The 15,846-nt window shown below is 48.1% G+C and overlaps 1 protein-coding gene across 11 annotated transcripts in view; it reads right to left on the minus strand.

Annotated features, from left to right (window-relative positions):
* LOC140410506 (myelin transcription factor 1-like protein) overlaps positions 1 to 15,846 on the minus strand; it is a 676,895-nt gene that overhangs the window by 55,587 nt on the left and 605,462 nt on the right. For all 11 annotated transcript variants that reach the window (XM_072498671.1, XM_072498674.1, XM_072498670.1 and 8 more), the window contains 2 exons: positions 12,556 to 12,639; positions 6,206 to 6,427 (listed from right to left, as the gene is read on the minus strand). In XM_072498671.1, coding sequence (XP_072354772.1) covers positions 6,206 to 6,427; positions 12,556 to 12,639 — 306 coding nt within the window. The remainder of the gene's footprint in view (positions 1 to 6,205; positions 6,428 to 12,555; positions 12,640 to 15,846) is intronic.

Consider the following 15,846-nt stretch of genomic DNA (forward strand, 5'->3'; position numbering starts at 1 on the left):
TGATAGTGATCGTGGGTTTGGAAGGTGCTGTTTAAGAAATTTTGCTGAGTTCCTGTAGTGGATCTTGCAGATGACACACTCTGCTGCTACTGTGTGTTGGTAGTGGAGGGAGTGAAATTTGTGGAAGTGGTGCCAACCAAGCGGGCTGATTTGTCCTGAATGGTGCCAGATTTCTTATTTCTTGACTGTTGTTAGAGCTGCACTCATCCAGACAAGTGAAGAGGATTCCATTACATTCCTGACTTGTGCCTTGTAGATGGTGCTCAGGCTTTCAGGGGAGTCAGGAGCAAATCATCCAGGTAACCACAAGGGTACTCAATCACTAGACCTAATTGCTTGGACAATGGGACCGTAGCTGAGAGGATGTCCTAGCCATGACTGAACCAAGGTGGCACAATAGCTAGAACTATTGCACACAGCACCAGGGACCTGGGTTCAATTCCGACCTTGGGTCTTTCTATGCGTGGATTTTGTACATTTTCCATGTGTCTCCGTGGGTTCCTCTGGGTGCTCCGGTTTCCACCCACAGTCCAAAGATGTGCGGGTTAGGTAGACTGGCCATGCTAAATTGCCCTTAAGTGTCCAGGGATGGGTTAGGTTATGGGGTTACGTGGATAGGGCAGGGTCGAAGGGAGAGTGGACATGGGTAGAGTCTCACATGAAGGGTTGGTGCCAAGTGGTCTCCTTCTGCACTGTAGGGATTCTATGAAGGTAATCGGAATAGACTGACCACAATCATATTTGGGTCACTGAGCTGTTGGGAGAGATCATTTGACAAGCCAACCTTATGTGTGTTTAAGCAGAACAGGATAAGCAACTGAGGCACTGAAAGACCAGGACATTGAGTGCGTTCCTTCCACCACTCTCTCCATTCAACTGGCAAGTTTTGAACCCTGTTTACTGTTTTTGACTATCCAGATGCCACAGACAGAGATTTAAGTAAAACTCAACTCATCGTTACTGCTTCAGAAGAAAAGATAAATGATCCACCTGGAGCTAAAAGCAATCTTGACCCAAAAGTAGCAGAACCACTTAGTAAATGTAGCAGGACTATTTTGTGACAGTAAGCGATTATTATTGAGTTCAGCCTGAAGCCAGTCAAGTTACCAACCTTCAACAACTGTATACGCCTTTAATTTTACTGTCCTCTAAATGACTCAATCCATCCTCTGTAATCTATTTGCGTCTGTATAAATGTTGATTTTATGTTCATGAACGTTGGAGCATTTTTATTGTTTTTCTTCGAATGAGTGAAGTACAATAAAAATAGTCCCCTTTTCTTTTTAAAAACCCCCAAAAACCTGATATGTCTTTTACAGTCACAGCATGTAAACAGTAAAACACTCATGTGATTGGCACCTATATCTATTGTAACAAAACCCTGTTCGGTCGAACAAGGCAAGGGAAAATAGGGGACTGTTTGACCCCTCCTCACCTGATCATAACACTTCAAACATCAGACTTCAAATGCCTTCTTGGATCCACTGACATTACCGTCCCATACTGATGGCTTCTTGTGCAGGCAAGAATTCAACCCAATTTGACACTTGCGAATCTTATGTATCGGAACAAAGGAAAAAAGCTGGCCTTTTCATATAGCACCCCAAAGAATTGCTGAAGTGCAGAGGCTGTTTGCTATTGTAGTTACCTTAATCTGTGCAGTTAATATCAGTTCAAAGAAAAACACAAGTTTTCCAAAGAAATCCTTGTTTTATCAATAATTCATTTTGTTCTCTAATTATACTTTCATACAGTCAATGGCCACAGATTGGAGGAGGAACAGCATCACAGGCTTGTTGGACTCAGGGATCTGTTTCCATGGGATCATTTCTAAGTAATTCCAAAGAGAACGTTGGCATTCTGAAGTGTTGTCAGCCTTTTCGAGAATGCATGTGTGTAATTGCTCATCCCTTTCTTCTGTCTCTGTGTTCATGCAAACTTTCTTTCCCTCGCTCTGGAGGCAATTCTCCTGTTGTGTTGCGCCCATCTCAAATCCCGCTGTCAGAATTGCAGGAGATCGCTGAAACAGGATTTGTGCTGAGTGGAAATAAGTTTCCGATTCTCCTGGCCTGCTTCAGCTGGCGTAATCAGGAACTCGCCCGGAAAGGGTGAGACACTGACCACAGCTCTTTTGCATTCATTTTATCTCATTATTACTGGTCCTTAAAAGTGGGGACCAGATGCCATGGACTCTGAAGGGGAACAAGGAGATAAGTTCACTTACCTCCTGGGAGCACAAGGGCATGGCGGCAGCTGTCATGCGGGCGGAGGGGGATGCCTTGCTTCATGGGTGATGGTGGTGGAGGGCTCAGGCTGGGCTGGAAGGGGCCAGGTCGGGGGTCTCCCCACGATGGAGGTAGCTTTGGGTCTGTGAAGTCTCAAAGCCTGCTTTCTTCCATGTTGAACACCCCACAATGGGGCACAGCACAGCTGCAGCCTGTCTGTCCTAAAATCCTCTCTCAGGACAGGGCCATTCTGCACCTTGTCTCTTCGAGAAGCATTTCACTCCCCTTGAAGTTTCAATAGGCTCTGTGGTTTCACTGTCACAGTGTGCCTTCTTTTATCCCTTTTTACTTGGTTGTTTACATGAATTTCACTCCCCATTTACTTTTACAAGCTGAAGGTATCTCAAAGGAGGGCTCATGCCTATTTATTTTTATTGTACATCATGCTCCATTAACTCTGAAGTGCTTCTTCTGTTGAGCAGGTGTCCTGTCTGACCACATTTTTTCTTCAGTGGTTGTTTGTTCTACTCTGAAGTGCTTCCTAGAAAGAGCAGGTGCTCTGTCTGAGTTGTTTTTTTCATAGTGGGTTGCTTTTTTATTCTGAAGTGTTTCCAGGAAAGAGCATGTGTCCAGCCTTCGACTGGATCTTTTTAAACCTCTGGTGCCTGAACAGCATGCCTGCACCCGGGGAACAATTCCACCACAGCAGCAGCAGGCATCACTCAGACGTTGAAGTGCATGGGTTCCTCAATGAAGACCTTCTTGCTGGCACTATCGAATTCTCTAGATAGATGTGATGACCACTCTGAGGGGCCCAGAGGCCTTTCTAGCCCCTGTATGGACAGGGACATGGCTGGACAATGCTATGGCCCTGCCAAGGGGTGGGAACTGAGGGGGACTTAAGGGGTTGTGGGCCTGCGGGGGGGCCTAAAGGGGAAAGGCGCTAACGTAGCGGGGCAGAGAGACACTCACTTGAGGGTGGACGCTAAAGACAACCATTGGGGGGGGTCTTTGCTGGCAGGAATGGGGGTCTTTGCTGGTGAGAAAGGAGTGGCGGGTCTGTAGGTTATTATGAGATTGTTCCGGCCTTTCTGGTGTCTTTGGGCCCTTTGGCGCGATTCATCCCTGACTCCAAATACATTTTGAAGTGTAGGTGGATTGCGATCTGGATCGCGCCGATCCACCCAGCATTTCATTTCCCACTGGAGACCGCACTTGGAAATTCTTTTGGAAGAACTAGGGCCGGCACGGTAGCACAGTGGTTAGCACAGTTATTTCACAGCTCCAGGGTCCTAGGTTCGATTCCCGGCTTGGGTCACGGTCTGTGCGGAGTCTGCACGTTCTCCCCGTGTCTGCTTGGGTTTCCTCCGGGTGGTCCGGTTTCTTCCCACAGTCCAAAGTTGTGCAGGTTAGGTGCATTGGCCACGATAAATTGCCCTTACTATCCAAAATGATTAGGTGGGGTTACGGGGATAGGGTGGAGGTATGGGCTTAGGTCGGGTGCTCTTTCCAAGGGCCAGAGCAGAGTCGATGGGCCGAATGGCTTCCTTCTACACTGTAAATTCTATGTCTAAAAACTGCACCTTATATTTATCTTTCTCTATGTGATTTGACATTAAAATCACCCAGCCAATTCACCCTCCTCAGCCTTGCCACTGATTATTTCAAAATTCTTAACTCTCATTGGGTTAACGAGGTGCACTCTTTGCCTTGTTATCCACTCAGGCCCCAGTTACCCTGGGCGAAATTCTCCCCCAACGGCATGATGTCCGCCGACTGGCGCCAATCAGACGGGCATCGCGCCGGCCCAAAGGTGCGGAATGCTCCGCATCTTTGGGGGCCGAGCCCCAACATTGAGGGGCTAGGCCGACGGCGGAGGGATTTCCGCCCCGCCAGCTGGAGGAAATGGCGTTTGTTGCCCCGCCAGCTGGCGCCAGCTGGCGCAGAAATGCGGCGCATGCGCGGGAGCATCAGCGGCCGCTGTCAGTTTCCCGCGCATGCGCAGTGGGGAGAGTCTCTTCCGCCTCTGCCATGGTGGAGGCCGTAGCGGAGGCGGAAGGGAAAGAGTGCCCCCACGGCACAGGCCCGCCCACGGATCGGTGGGCCCCGATCGCGGGCCAGGCCACCGTGGGGGCACCCCCCGGGGTCAGATCGCCCCGCGCCCCCCCCCCCCCCAGGCCCCCGGAGCCCGCCCACGCCGCCTGGTCCCGCCGGTAAATACCAGGTTTGATTTACGCCGGCGGGACAGGCAATGTCTGGGCGGGACTTCGGCCCATCCGGGCCGGAGAATTGAGCGGGGGGTCCTGCCAACCGGCGCGGCCCGATTCCCGCCCCCGCCCAATCTCCGGTACCGGAGACTTCGGCGGGGGCGGGGTCGGGATTCACGGCGGCCAACGGCCATTCTCCGACCCGGCGGGGGGGTCGGAGAATGACGCGCCCTGTTTCCATTTCCACAGCAACATCAGCTCACACCTCCAGCAATTCTGTGGCCAAAAAACTATTTGAGTCGGAGAGTGCAGGAATGAGTCAAGTGCCAGAGCACACTGCGAGGTGCCCTGCTCGGCCAAACTATGTTTCTAATTATATTCAGGACCCTTTGAATTCTGCAGCAACTCATTTTTTTGCAATTAACCTCACCAAGCTCCATGCCATGAGAATGCTGATTCCATGGGATGTTTTCCAGGGTTGGAATCTCAGTATAATAAATCCTTTCAGAATATCACCTCAATCTCTCTCTAACATGCTGAGAAAGATACATAGCTCTGTGGGAAATTTCTATCTACAGAATCTTACTTGCAGTAGTGAAGCTTATCTGTTGCAAATTCCCATATCCACATTTATTATAGAAACTTCAGCAGTAGTCATATCCTCTTGCCAGCGATGGCGTTTTACAATCCCAGTTTTATGTCTTTCGATTCCTCAGCCTATACTGTACTGAATCTCCTCTGCTTCAACCAATTCTATTTCAGCCCTTTCCAAACTACCATTATTTGCGATTATATAAACAAACATCAAAGATTACATTAAAATAAGGAACTTTTATGTCTGTTTTAAATGGAGACTGATTTGATAAGACCCAGTCCAATTAAGCCCATAGGTTTACGGACCAGATGCAGGGAAATGGGATTAGAATAGATAGGTGTTTGATGGCCAATGCAGACACAATGGGCCAAAGTGCCTCCTTCCATGGTGTAAAACTCTGTGACTCTAAGACCATGTCACCCTCATAATCCTGCTTCAGCTGAAAACAATTCTCTCATACAATAAATGTTCTCAGAACATCGTATATATTGTTTAGTGAAATCAAACACATTCTATATTGTTCAGATGCAGTTTTGTGTCGGTGTTGCCACATTATTTATGGTAGTTCGCAGGAAAAACATTTTCTAGTCGGAACAACGATCCCATCACAATATAATCTGTCCACTCTGGTCAGATTTATTTCCGGAAGTTTTATCAGATCTTCTGCCTCCAGCCACTCCTGCCCCAGCCAAGCAGCACCTCCCTGCCCCATCTCCAGTGGCTTTTGTCCTTAGTAAACAAAAGCATTTCAAGAAAACGAAAATCTAGTACGCAAAATTGAAAAAGAAAAATGTCCTTTTGATTTTGATTCTGAGTTGCATGCTGCAGTGTTTCAAACGATTAATTTTTAATTTCTGAATCCTCCACCACAATACTGGAGGGTTGGCAATCCTATCTGCTGGACATGAGAAGGGATGGCTGGAAACGGGTTTTCAAATTGTTAGTATTTCCTGATCGATTAAAGAAATGTAAAAACTATTGTAACCTTAACTTTGCGACAAGCATTTCAGGGAACTGTGGAGCGAGAGACAGAGTTCAGGTCGTCGACCTCTCATCAACCTGTTTCTCTCTCCACAGATGCTGCCAGACCTGCCAAGCATTGTCTCTTTTTATTTCAAATTTCCAGCACCAGCAGTATTTTGCTTTTGTGTTTGAGAAACTGTTACCTGATTTCTCACCTGCGATGGGTAAGAAAACTGCCGCTTACATGTCCTGAACCATCACATCCTGGAGTTGGACAGGACATGCCTTCTGTTTTCCCCGACTTCCACGAAAACTGTGAGCCATTAAGGTAGCCGTCCTTTTGTCTTTTGGCAGCCAGCGGGCACCCTGATGCGCTACGATGAGATGCATACTTCCCAGTCACATGACCTTGACCATCACACCCAGGGACAGGACATCTGCAGGAACAATGTAACGCTCTTGACTCACTTTGCATATTTTAAACCCACGGAGTGTGGACAAGAGAAAGAAAACTGCTCCAAATGCAATCAAGCAAGTAAGTTTCAGTCCAAACATGTGGTTTTAAATAAGTTGCTGACCAGTTATATTTTTCCTTTATTTGTGTTTCCCAGCTGTAAGGGACCCACGTGGACTACCTTTGGCAATCTTAACTCCACAGACCAAAACTGTGCACAAACTGGCCCAGGTTGCAAATTCACCTGGTTGGCTTGCATGCGAAATGAAACAAATCATACAGATGGAGGGCAAGATTGCTTTTCTAGGATACTGAGGCTGATAGTGGGGTAGTTTAAAATGCTGCCTTCCTCTGTATGTGGCTGGGGTATGCCTAATCTGTTTGATGCTGACTCTACCTCATAGGTGGCAAAGCATGATCCATTTCCCAATACTCATATTTCTCAGTTTAATATGAACAAAACACCGCAAAATACAGATTTCTATTGAAAGAAATGTACACAGAAATCTGCAACTCTCATCCAGACAAAATTATTCTGAATCATTCCTGAATTTCTGAGGATACGGCCTGTTTCTCTCTTTTTGCAATGTCGTCTCTAAGTATTGATTTCTAAGTAAACACTAGGAGGCATATTTTACAAATTTATGTTCCTGGCAGTAGCCTTCATCCACAAGAAATGTGTGCTGGGGATTTGGGTGTGGAGGTTAGAGAACTTTGCAGGGTAGATGCAGGTTGGTAAAATTACCCCGTAGGGTTGTGAATTGAATTCACATTATGGCATTAACAGAAGACTTGTGAACCTGTCTGATGTGACAATACTGTAAATTAATCAAAACCCTTCTAAGTTGAAAAATAACTCATTTAAAGGCTGGGTCAGTGACCTCTATATGGGTGAAAGCATCCCGGGGATTGTTCAAGGAACTGACCTTTATCTGTATGTACTGAACGTAATGACCTCCATCCATTTGATTTGTTTCATTTCTCATGCAAGCCAACCAGGTGAGATTGCAACCTGAGCCAACGTAATGCGGGTTATTGCCAATGCATTGCTCTTTTTCAACAAATAATTAAACACTATGATCAGCTGACTGAGTGGAAAGAGATCAGAATTTGTACCATAATGATGTGTGCAATAGTTCTTGTATTTTATTTCATTTTTTCTACTCTGTTGTGTTTATAAACCCTTGTCTTGGATGGGAACCCCACTGATAACATATTTTGAAGCCTAACTGTGCCACCCTGGACAAATATCTTCACAATTAATATATATATATATTTTTTAATCAACGTTTTATTGAGGTATTTCTTTGGCATTTTAACAGCAACAAAATCAACAATATACATAACAAGAAAAATATATACATAGTGCAAATTCCACCACCCTCTCCCGCAGGTCTCGCCATTACTTACCCCCTAACCTAGGCTAACCTCACACCCCCCCACCCCACCCTTTTTCTGCTGACGATTAGTTCTCTGCGAGGAGGTCGACGAATGGTTGCCACCTCCGGGCGAACCCCAGCAGAGACCCTCTCATGGCGAACTTAATTTTCTCCAGGAAGAGGAAGCCAGCCATGTCCGATAGCCAAGTCTCCGATTTCGAGGGCTTTGAGTCCCTCCATGCCAGCAATATACGCCTCCGGGCTACCAGGGAAGTAAAGGCCAGAACGTCCGCCTCTGTCTCCTCTTGGATTCCCGGGTCCTGCAAAACCCCAAAAATCGCCACCTCTGGACTTATTGCCACCCTCGTATTTAATACTGTGGACGTGATGTCGGTAAACTCCTGCCAAAATCCCCTCAGTTTTGGGCATGCTCAGAACATGTGGACATGGTTCGCTGGCCCCCCCCTGCACACTTCGCACACCTACCCTCCACCCCAAAGAACCTGCTCATCCGTGCCACTGTCATGCGAGCCCGGTGAACAACCTTAAATTGGATCAGGCTGAGCCTGGCACATGTTGCGGTAGCACTGACCCATCCTAACGCGTCCGCCCAGAGGCCCTCCTCAATCTCTCCCCCAAGCTCCTCCTCCTACTTTCGCTTAACTCCTCGGTCTGTGTCTCCTCCGAACCCATAAGCTCTCTATATATGTCCGAGATGCTCCCCTTCCCTATCCATCCTCTAGAGACCACCCTATCCTGAATACCCCTTAGCGGCAGGAGTGGGAAGGTTGGTACCTGCTTCCGTAAAAAGTCCCGTACCTGTAAATAGTGGAATTAATTTCCCCCAGCCAATGCAAACTTCTCCTCCTCTATAATGTCCTGTACACATTCCTCAATCCTAGACACCAGAATTGTGGCCAGACGTTTGGCATCCACATTCAGCAAGGATATCAGCCTATAAGAACTACACAGCTCTGGGTCCTTGTCCCTTTTCAGAATGAGCGAGGTCATGGCCTGTGACATTGTCTGGGGTAAAACCCCTCTATCCTTGGCCTCATTAAAGAATTTCAACAGTACCGGCCCCAATATTCCTTGGCCGTTTTATAGAACTCGACCGGGTACCCGTCCAGTCCCGGGGCCTTACCCGACTGCATGGCCTTCAAACCCTCCATTATCTCCTCCAGCCCGATCGGGGCCCCCAGCCCTTCGACCAGCTCCCCATCCACCTTCGGGAAAGTCAACCCATCCAAAAAGTGCCTCATCCCCTCCGGCCCCACAGGGGGTTCCGACCTGTACAACCTAATATAAAAGTCCCGAAAGGTCTTGCTCACCCCCGCCGAGTCCCCAACTAAGTTCCCATCCCCGTCAACAACTCTCCCTATTTCCCGAGCTGCCTCCCTCTTTCTGAGCTGCTGTGCAAGCATCGTATTGGCCTTCTCACCGTGCTCATAAATCGCTTCCTTCGCCTTTCTGAGCTGCTCCACCGCCTTTCCTGTAGTTAACAAACCAAATTCCGCCTGCAGCCTCCGGCGTTCCCTTGACAGTCCTGCCTCTGGAGCCTCCGCATACCTCCTATCCACTCATCGAATCTCTTTTACCAGTCGGTCCGTTTCTGCCCTATCCGTCCTGTCCCTGTGAGCCCGAATCGAGATCAGCTCTCCTCTCACCACTGCCTCCAGCGCTTCCCAGACAATCGCTGCTGAGACCTCCCCCAGTGTCATTTACCTGCAGGTAGTTCAACATGCACTTCTTCAACCTCTCGCATACCGCTTCGTCCGCCAACAGCCCCACATCCAACCTCCATTGCGGGCGCTGCTTGCTATCCATACTCACCTGCAGATCCACCCAGTGCGGAGCATGGTCCGAGATTGTAATCATCGAATATCCCGTGTTCACCACCCCCGCCAAGAGGGCCCTGCCCACAACAAAGAAATTTATCCGGGAATACACCTTGTGAACGTGGGATAAAAAGGAAAATTCCCTGGTCCTCGGCTGCCTAAATCTCCATGGATCCACCTCCCCCATCTGCTCCATGAACACTTTCAGCTCCTTTGCCATTGCTGGCACCTTGCCCGTTCTCGAGATGACCGCCAGGCCTGGATCAATAACCGTGTTGAAATCCCCACCATAATCAGCCTGTGCGAATCTTCCCCAGCACCCTCTTTATAAAATCCCCATCGTCCCAATTTGGCGCGTATACATTGACTTTCATACCCTGCAGCTTGCCACTAACCATGATATATCGACCTCACACATCCAAGACTATCCTCCCCACCTCAAATGCCACCCGCATGTTAATCAGAATCGCAGTCCCTCTTGTCTTTGAATCCAGCCCAGAGTGGAAAACCTAACTAACCCAACCCTTCCTCAACCCGACCGGATCCACTACTTTAAAGCCCAGTCGGGGGACAAAGTGCCCCCTCCCCCGTTGGTCAGCCATCCCCTTTCTTGGGCCCGCCTCTAGCCCATGCGCCACACCTCCTCTGTCCCGCCCCGGGGCGGCCCCCACCCCCGACCCCCTCAGTGACCTTCCATCGAAGTCCCTCCCACGTCAGCAGTACCCATCCCCCCCTCCCTTCCCCCCAGCAACATTACTCTAAATCCCAACCCAGCTAATAAACTATGCATATACACCTCCCCCCCCGCCCCCCCCCCCCCCCCCCCACCACTGTGCTTCCATAGCTAGCTCACCCAGCTAGCTTGGTGACCCCCGCCACCGAGAAGTCTCCCACCCATTTTTCCCTCGCTCCCCTCCCCCGCTCCTGCAAACAAGTTCCCTCATCGAACAATCCCCAAACAAATACCCCGCAGCAAGAAAACACAAAGAACAAAAGCACCATCCACCGAAATCCAGCCAGGCACGTCTCCATCCCACTAACGTGCACAACAGTATAAACAAACAAGATAAAACACAGAAGGAACATTACCAACATCTACCCCGAAAAAGAGCCGAAAACGAAACGGAAAATCGACTCACCCCCCCCCTTTTCCTTTTCCCCTAAACAGAGCTCCAAAAAAGACTGATACAAAACAATATGAGAAAACATAGCCAATTTTAACAACAGAAAGAAAAAACCCAACCCAAACCCCACCAACAAACCAAGGGGGAGAAACGAAAAACAAACAGAAACCCCCAGAGAAAAACAGAAAAGGAAAAAGGGCCCAATATAGGCCAACATATTGTCACTGAGTCCAGAAGTTCTCAATCTCCCACCAGTCCTTTACTTTTTGCAAAGTCCAACATCTCATCAGGCGACTCAAAATAGTGACGTTGTTCTTCATGCGTAACCCACAGACGCGCCGGGTACAGCAGACCAAACTTCACCTGCTTCTTAAAGAAAATCGCCTTGACTTGATTAAAGCCTGCCCTCTTCCTCGCCACCTCCACGCTCAGGTCCTGGTACACCCGCAGGATGCTGTTATCCCACTTGCAACTCCGCGTGCGCTTGGCCCACCGCAGAATACATTCCTTGCCCAGGAACCTGTGGAATCTCACCACCATCGCCCTCGGAGGGTCCCCCGCCCGCGGCTTCCTGGCAAGCGGCCAGTACGTCCTGTCCACCTCCAGTGGTCGGGGGAATGCCCCCTCCCCATCAGCATTTCGAACATACCCGCCACGTATGCTCCAGCATCTGCTCCCTCAGCTCCCTCCGGGAGCCCGACAATTCTTAGATTCTGCCGGCGGGACCGGTTCTCAAGAGCCTCCACCTTCTCCAAGAGCGTTTTCTGCTGTTCCCGAAGCACCCCCACCTCGAGCTCCACTACTGTTTGGTGCTCCTCTTCTTCCAGCAGCGCCTTCTCCACCTTCTGAATCACCCAGTCCTGAGCGTCCAGTCTGCTCTCTAGGCGATCAATTGATTTTTTGATCGGGTCCAGGCATTCCCGCTTCTGTCTGGTGAAACCATCCTGAATGACCTGCATCACTGGGTCCGTTGAACGCTGCGCTGCCACCCCAGGGGTCCGTCCCTCGGCCATGCTGTCTCCCGTTGCAGCTTCAACACAGCTCGCTACTGGCTTCTTGTTTCTGCCCTTTCGCACACTTCTGATCCTTTTTTCCATAAACCAATGCGAGGAAACAGTGCCCAGCTGCCTCAACCTACAAATTTTCCGTTTAAAACCGGAAAAAAGTCCGGGGGAAGGTCCAAAAGTCCGAGCAGAGCGGGAGCCACCAAATGTGCAACTTACTCCTCCATCGTCGCCACCAGAAGTCCACAATTAATATTGACCATTACCAAAATTGCACACCAACCACCAGCTTTAGCTGCTATTGCAGTTGGGGGTTGCTATAATTATTGGGTATACTTTTTCTTGCAGTATTTGACTCAATGACTTCTCTGCAACATGGTCCTTTCTACTCCACAGTTTATCTTTTCATTCCGTTGTTATATTCTAAAAGGAAGATTTGCACCGTTCATGCCAAATGGTCTCAAACTTTGCTAATATGTTACAACCTAGAAATGAAGGACTCTCCAGAACTTTAAAAAAAAATTCCTTTGCATCAAACGCAATTCCTTCAGATTTGGCGTGAAGCAAATGTGGTGTGTGACTACGTAATCTTCCATCCATGCCTAGATTTGATTAAAGGTGACTTTGCAATTCCAGTTATAACATGGGCTGAGGTGAATTTTGAATCATTTGAAATGAACACACACCCCGTGTAGTTTAGTACATGCTTAACCATTGAATCGATGCTGAGGGGGGAACCATTACAGTTGAGTAAAGTCATACTCACTTGATGGGCTCTTGATCTTCTTTGTCATCTTTACTTTGAGCAATTTTGATTCCACTTTTCTTTGCTCGGGGACAGCCTGAAAGACTACAGAAATATATGTATCATAAACTACTTAATTCAAACTGCAATTGCTCTTTCTAGCTCACAGCATATGTCAGTAATATTAAAGCTAACGTTGCAAACATAGTGAGTGTTTGTGCGACAGTCACATTTTTCTTTCGGCAATTTTTCTTTTCTCCCCTCCTCTTCTGAAGTTGACTTTTTACTTGAGTATTGTTCCACAAGCTGTCCTCACCCACTGATCCATTGCCCAAATGTCCATTATTCATGTGTGAGTCTTGACAGTGTGTGCCAGTAGGTTACTTGGGAGTGCTGCAGGCATCAACTGATCCTGCTCTCGCCCAACGTCCGTACTTGCACTTCTAGCAACAGTTTGCCATTCACCCAAGCACTGTCATGATCTTGCGCATGCCAACCAGTTGAGATCGGTAAACTTATCAGAGACTCGGGTTCAACCTGGGAACTCTTGCGTACAGGAGTTTCAAAATACGTTTGCGATTTTCTCTCATTGACTCAGCTGCCATGATTCCATAATAAAATCTGTAAAAATGACGGAAAAACTCAGCAAGTCTTGTGGCATCTGTGGCGAAAGAAACAGAGTTTAATGTCTGGAGTCAAATATGACTCTTCCTCAGTTCTGTAGAAGAGTCATACTGGACTCGAACTGTGAACACTTTCCCTCACCACAGATGATGCCGGACTTGCTGAGTTTTTCCAGCATTCTCAGTTTTCATTTCAGGTTCCCAGCATACATGGTGTTTTGCTCTTCTATTGTTATGCCATGATTCCATGCTACAACAGATGATATTTTTTATCCTTTAAGAAAATTATTAGGAAATAAGTGATTGCGCTTTGGTTATCTTCTTGTTCACTGGTCAGTTCTGGCTGAGATACCAGACGATGATGTTGCAAAGCAGTAAGGCCACTTAACCAGCAGGTGGTGCTCAAGTAAAGTGAAACTGGAAAATGTGCTGCCAAAGAAAACAAAGAAACGATTCTGTGAAAATCACACCATTCAGAATGCGCTTGGCGTCCCCAGGTATTTATCTGACAAAATGTGCAGTCACTTTGAGCATACCCCAATTCCTCCTGCGCTTAGAAATAATTTATTAAATTGTTCTGTATTATTGGCAAAATCTATTTTAGTGTAAAACCTCAAAAGATCCAGCTTTCTTCTTTTTCCATTAAATATTTATTGTCTTTTTCCCCCCATGCCGATCTTTTTCCAACTGAGATAGTAGGCTGACAACAACCTCCCAAATGTCTGCAGTGCCATTCATGATTTGTCTGATAAGTGGCGCAGAAGAGCAGACCAGCTAATTTCACCTCCGATCATCTCTCGCTCTCTCTCTCTCGTGTGAGTAAATGGCCTATCCAGCAGCTCAAATGTGGCGTGATCTCAACGATAGGAAGCTTCGTCTTGCTACTTTGTAACGGAACATTTTGCAACACCGGCATGCTACATTATCAGAGCTGTCGAGCTGGTCATATTCATCAGTTCAGCATTACTGAACAAGTGATGTCTATCTGTTTGGACTGATGAACAGGGCGAGACACCAGTGCAATTTGATTTGTTTCTTCAATGGTCACAAAATTCCACTGGGTTCGGTCAGGGGCCTGATGCAAGGAAAATGGAAGACTGGCAGCCCTCCCTCCCCCCGCCGGCCTTTCCCGATTACTCTCGGAAAAAAACGAGAGGTCCAGTTTATCATCTCTTGAAGGTTATGTAATCCCTTGCAAATGTCATTGGGGTGGGAGCTGTGCCGGAGCCGTCCAGAGAAGACGGGGCCAGGACTCCCTCTGCTGGGAACTCCTGTTGAATTGACTCAGTTCAGATCCAATGCACTTCCGAAGGTTGGGACTGTTAAATCAGTGATCGAAAAGAGACTATAGCTAGTCTTGGGCATCATCCCACCTCCTTCCTGATGGTGTATGGGGGGGCTGTGTTGGCACTGGGGCCGGGGAGAGGGGTGTTGGAAACACTGCATATACACTCAAAGGGGCACGTTCACCAACCGTCTTTTCAAATGAAGTGCTTTTGTATTGATCCTGCAAAATCTGACGGAGCCATCACCAAATTTAAAAGTAGACCTTCAACTGTCTGACTTGAATGTTAGTGAGTGCATTGAGGTGATCATATTAGCAAGTATCACCATTACATGCTTTCCTGACGTTTTTCAGGTGTTGATGATTTTGGACTGAATGCAAGAGCCTTCAATGAGAAATTTCCGGATACTTTAGATGAACAGCATGGAAAACATAGAGAGGAGGCTGAGTACATTCAGAGCATTTACCCTTTGAATGCAAATGTAGTTAACCTGAGCAGGTGGCTTATTTTAAAAGAAATTGCTGCACAAGTGATATTATTTTAATAATTTAAAGCTGCAAAATTCACGTTTCTAATATTGCACTTCAGGATTACACACAAGGGCCAAGGTCTACCAGTCGCATAGCGCCCAAAAAGCAGCGGCGTGGCCGGTAGTTGCCGGGCGATCACACGGACGGATCTATCCGGCTCGCCATGCTTTGCAAGATCTAACGCGATCTTGCGAATCATCGTGATGTGAATCCCGCCCATTGTGAGTGGGATCATTTTCTGGCAAATCTGCACATTAGAGTGAGGCAGCTAACCTCAATCTAATATGCGTTCCTGAGGTAGACCAAGGCGTGGGATCTAACTCCCTCACCACAGAAACCTCGTGCAAGCGCCGTTCAGTGGTGGTCCCCACAAATAGGGACCAGGTGGAATGGCACCGATGGGGGGTCTCCCAGGGAATCGGAGGCTCCCTGGTTCTTGCCCTCTGGGCAGGATGGTACCCTGTCAGTCTGACACCCTGGCAGTGTCATTTGGATGCCAGGTGCCCAGGTGGCACTGCCAGTTGGTGGGGCACTGCCAGGGTGCCACGTGGTGGAGGTCGGGGGGTGCCATGTGGGGGCCCTGAGGATCCCCTTATATGTGAGTTGGGACTTGAGGGAGAGGTTCAGGGATCGAGTCAGGGGCTTGAGATATCAGGGCACCATTTAAAAATGGCATGCCGATCTCTCTCTACACTGAGGAGCTCCGTCCGCCAGAACTCCTCAGTGCAGGGAATGTGGCTAAGTACGGCCTTGGCCTTGTCTTCCCTGATGAGGTTCCCGATGGGCATTAGATAGCGCCGGGAAACACCTGCCTAATCGCGCGTGCTAAGGGATTCTGTCCTCATTTGGGTAGATCGCGCCCAAGACGTTTCT

This window comes from Scyliorhinus torazame, chromosome 4, assembly GCF_047496885.1.
Source record: "Scyliorhinus torazame isolate Kashiwa2021f chromosome 4, sScyTor2.1, whole genome shotgun sequence".
Classification (NCBI taxonomy): domain Eukaryota; kingdom Metazoa; phylum Chordata; class Chondrichthyes; order Carcharhiniformes; family Scyliorhinidae; genus Scyliorhinus; species Scyliorhinus torazame.